Genomic DNA, 4,905 nt, shown 5'->3' on the forward strand with positions numbered 1-4,905 from the left:
TAGAAACCAGAATCCAACAATATGTTGGGTATAAGAGACACATTTGAAACAGAAAGACACACAGTTAAAATAAAGGGCTAGAACGGAATCTAGTATGCTTCAGCTAGAGTAAAAAAAAAAGGCAGGGATAGCAATCATGATCTCAGACAAAGCAAAAGCAAAAAGAGACCTAATTAAATGAGATAATCAGGGAAACTACCCCACAGATAGGGAATGTGGTTTACAGAGGTTAAATGATTTGCCATGCTCACATAGCTAATACGTGCAAGAGATCGCATTTGAACCCAGATGTCTTCACCAAGTTCAGCACTTTCCAGTAAGCTACAGGGGCATATCGTAGGTGGCTGATATGAGGAACAAGCCAAGATGATCTCATTAATATCTTTTCCTAAATCAACCATCTCTTTTTGTAGCACAGATATTGGAGTGAAGCTAGTCTCCTTTTCTAGATCCTCTCTTGGCCCTTGAAGCATGTACTTTTCTGGATGAAAAGATTTTGTACCTTGGACCCTTGAGTACATGGAAACTGACAAGGAAGCACATTGGAGTCTTTCCTACTCAATGTGGGGAAGATCTTCTTAAATCCAAACAACAATTCTTAGTTAAATTGGTTCATTTAATAATTCAGTGATTGTTGAAATCGCATCTTTACTTAACTCATAATACTGACAGAGTAAAAGTAATTTCACAGCACGAGTTCCCAGGTAGGAAGGTGTCTTCAATTTATACCAGTTCTCAATGCTGGGAAAGTTCATACATATCTCAAATTTGCTCAGCAAACGTCGAATCCTTATGATGAATGCAAGCAGAAAAAGGTCCTCATCAAGGAAATATTTGAGCTTGGGCACCTCTTCATATCCCCGCACCTTTTTAGAGGAAAAAAGACAGTGAATGATTGGCCAGTGACTGGTATTGAAAGGAGATGAACACCTGTCATTATGTCTGAATCACGGAGATGATTTAGGACAGAATTCTTCACTCTGTGAGGGCCTAGTGCTATTGTCTAGGAATAAGGGCAGTACCAAATCAAATGCAATAATATGTATAAAAAATAGTACTTAGCACAGTGCCTGGCTCATCGTAGGCTTTGCTTCCTCGCTTCCCCTTCCCTACCATCATTCTCCTCTGTGCTTGAAATAAGAGGAACTTAGGTAGCGAGTTCACCAAGAAAACAGTTATATTGAGGGTTATGATAGTAAACACAATTTCAGGAGTATAGGTTACAAATTCTCAGTAACAGCAGAAAAAAAGTTTTTTCCTCTACCACTAAAATGAATGTATATTCCTTTCTTTTCATGAACTTTTAAAAAAATAGGAAGTTTATTTTTTATGAAGAATGCATCTGCCAGAACTTTTCTAGGAAATACACACAGTCATATACACATATACATTTTGGTTTAGATGAGTGATTTTAATTGCTTTGGAGAACTACCACTAAGTTCTGCCTTTGTAGATCTGCAACTGTCCTGCATTTTATGACTTTGGAACATTACTTGAGGCATTAAGAGATGAAGGGAGCTGTCCAGGGTCATGCAACCAGTCTGTATCAGGGCAGGTCCTGACCTTCCTAGCTCTCAGGTCAACTATTAGTTCCTATGCCATGCTGATTCCCTTGCACAAAATGGGCAATTTTTTTTAAGCACCTGTAGAAATAAATCTGATGGACTAGTAAGAACTAAAGATGAAGAAACCAAAGTTTAGGTCAAGTAACTTTTTTTTTTTCTCAAATTAGGGGCAAGTATGAGACTAAAGATTAGGGTTCCTGATTTTTATTTTGATATTCTATTCACTTGTTTTTGTTGAGTCATTTCAATCATGCCTGACTCTTCATGACCTCATTTGGAGTTTCTAGGCAAAGATACTGGAGTGCTTTGCCATTCCCTTCTCCAGTTCATTTTACAGATGAGGAAACTGAGGCAAACAGGGTTAAGCGACTTGTCCAGGGCCACATAGGTAGTTAAGTATCTGAGGCTCGATTTGAATTCAAGTCTTCCTGACTCCAGGCCAGGCACTCTATTCACTGTACCACCTAGCTGCCCCTTCTATCCACTCATCCCATGCTAATAATAATAACAACAAAAATAATAATATAAAAAATTAAAGCTAGTCTGTGTATTTTGAACTAAAACACCCTGACTGCCTCAGACAAGCACCTTATTTTTCTTCAGATGTGACCCGTATTATTGCCTTGGTCCTCCTCTTCACTCAACTGTGAAGCCAATGTGAGTATTATATTCCAGGAAAGGAGACCCTAAGCCTTGTCCTTTAGAGAACCAAAAATGAAGATTTCACTGAGACCAGTTGGGAGCAGCAGGTATGCCAACTGGATTTACTGAAAGGCATTTTGAGAAAACTAAACTCTGAAATAATTACAAGGCTGCTTTAGTACAATATGAAATTCTTTTTTTTTTTTTAGGCAATTGGGGTTAAGTGACTTGTCCAGGGTCACACAGCTAGTGTGAAGTGTTTGGTCTGAGGTTGGATTTGAACTCAGGTCCTCCTCACTTCAGGGTCACTGCTCTATCCACTGTACCACATAGCTGCCTCACAATATGAAATTCTTGCTATGGGTTCTTTCCTTCAATTCTAAAATTGTGAGTCAAGTGATAAACTACATACAGTCAAATGATGAATTCAATTCAAAAAGCATTTATTTACAGGTACTAGACACTGGGCATACAAAGGCAAAAAATGCAAAAGCCCTTGACCTGGAGAAGTTTATATTCCAATGGCCATACCATGAACACAGATTAAATACCAAACATGTTTAAAGTAAATACAGTTGGTGGAACAGTGAACTGATCCAACCATTTTGGAGAGCAATCTGGAATTATGCCCCAAAAGTTATAAAACTGTGTATACCCTTTGACCCAGAAATACCACTATTAAGTGTCTTTTCCAAGGTGATCAGGGAAAAAGAAAAAGAATACGTATGTTCTAAAATATTTATAGTAGCTCTCTGTGGTGACAAAGAACTGGAGATTGTGGGGTGCCCATCAACTGAGGAGTGGCTAAATGAGTTGTGATGTATGATTGTGATGGGATACGACTGTGCTATAAGAAATGATGAGGTAGTTGATTTTAGAAAAACATAAAAAGACTTGTACAAAATAAGGAAAAGTGAAATGAGCAGAACCAAGAGAACATTGTATACAGTGACAGCAATATTGTTTGAAGACCAACTTTGAATGACCAAGTTATTTCGAGTATTACAAATACTCAAATCAACTGTAAAGCACCTATGAAGGAAGATGCTATCCACTTCCAGAGAAAGAACTGACAAATAGAAGTATGCGTAGTATAGTTTTACACACACACACACACATGTGTGTGTGTGTGTGTGTGAAATGGTGGCCTTCTCTAGTGCGGGGTGGAGAGGGAGAGAGAAAAAATAAAAATAAAATGTGCACAGCAAGGAACAAAAGAAAATTCAGAAGGAAGTACAGAAAAGCAAGGTAGTTTTGAAAACAATGTGTAGTATTTATTCCAAAGTTGTTGTTGTTATTTTTTTTTAAAGTAAACTGTGAAATGAAGAATCATGGTTTCACATTGAATCCCCTTTTTGTGTTGTGCTGTGTACATGGAAATACTTTTTTTGTGTGTTTAAGTTCAAAATGAATAAAAAATTTAAAAATAAAGTAAATAAAAAGTCATTTTGAGGTGGGGAAGAGCTTGTTGTTCAGTCATTTTCAGTCATGTCTGACTTTGTTACCCCATTTGGGATTTTCTGGGCAAAGATACTACAGTGGTTTGCAATTTCCTTCTCCAGTTCATTTTATAGATGAGGAAACCAAGGCAGATAGGGCTAAGTGACTAGGGTCTGAGGCCAGATTTGAACTCATGAAGATGAGCCTTCCTGACTCCAGGCTAGGCACTCTATCCATTGGGCCATGTAGTATTGCCAACCAAAAGCTTCTTGTAGTTGGTGGCACTTGAGCTGACCTCTGAAGGAGGCTAGGAACTCTGAGAAGGAGGCAGAGGGGAAGAAGGGGAGCATTCTTGGCAAAGAAGCAGAGCAGTCAGGGAACAAAGACATAGACCTGGGAGACAGGAAAGCTGTGTATGAGAATCAGGAAGTGGGATGTAGAATGTATAATTATGGAGTTGTAACATGAAAGAAACTAGCAGTGCTAAGCTGGGGGCAGATTATGAAGGCTAAACTGAAATATTTCTACTGAATCAGAGAAGCAAGAGGGAGCCATTGAAGATTCTTGAGGCTAGGAGTGACATGGTCAGGTCACCTGTGCTTTAGGGTGATAAATTTTGCAACCATGTAGAGGTTGGGTTGGATTAATTAGTAATGCCATCCTCTAGATAAATGATAACAAAATCTTTCCCAAGAGCTCTAGAGAAATACTCCCCTTCGTGTACTAGATGGTTTAGCCCAGGGATGGGGAGCCTGCAGCCTCGAGGCCACAGGTGGCCCTCTAGGTCCTCAAGCATGGCCCTTTTACCGAACCCAAGTTTCACAGAACAAATATAAGTCACAAGGTCACAACCAAGGACCTAGAAGGTCACCTGTGGCCTTGAGGTTGCAGGTTTCCCACCCCTGGTCTAGCTTAAGGGTCAAATCTAGCTCTTCCCCTGTTTTTGTACAGCCTACATGCTAAGAATGTTTTATATATTTTTAAATAGAATAAAACTATATTTTAAAATGCAAAACCATTCTTAGTTAGCCAGGGCATAGTTTCCCCATCCAGCCATGTCAACTTCTATATGAAGCTTTTTCTGATTTCTCCAGGTGCTGGTGCCTTGTGCCCCCCACATGACCTTGTCTCTTATTTTGTATGTGTCTCTAAAGATATATGTGCCCCCCACATTACCTTGTCTCTTATTTTGTATGTATCTCTAAAGGTACATGTGCCCCCCACATCACCTTGTCTCTTATTTTGTATGTATCTCTAA

The 4,905-nt window shown here is 39.1% G+C and overlaps 1 protein-coding gene across 1 annotated transcript in view; it reads right to left on the minus strand.

Annotated features, from left to right (window-relative positions):
- Nucleotides 1–602: 602 nt before the first annotated feature.
- ERICH6 (glutamate rich 6) overlaps nucleotides 603–4,905 on the minus strand; it is a 41,806-nt gene continuing 37,503 nt past the window's right edge. The window contains exon 15 of the mRNA XM_027876042.1: nucleotides 603–866. Within this exon, the coding sequence (XP_027731843.1) occupies nucleotides 603–866 (264 nt within the window). The remainder of the gene's footprint in view (nucleotides 867–4,905) is intronic.

Source organism: Vombatus ursinus, unplaced genomic scaffold (assembly GCF_900497805.2).
Source record: "Vombatus ursinus unplaced genomic scaffold, bare-nosed wombat genome assembly UNPS02014810.1, whole genome shotgun sequence".
Lineage (NCBI taxonomy): Eukaryota > Metazoa > Chordata > Mammalia > Diprotodontia > Vombatidae > Vombatus > Vombatus ursinus.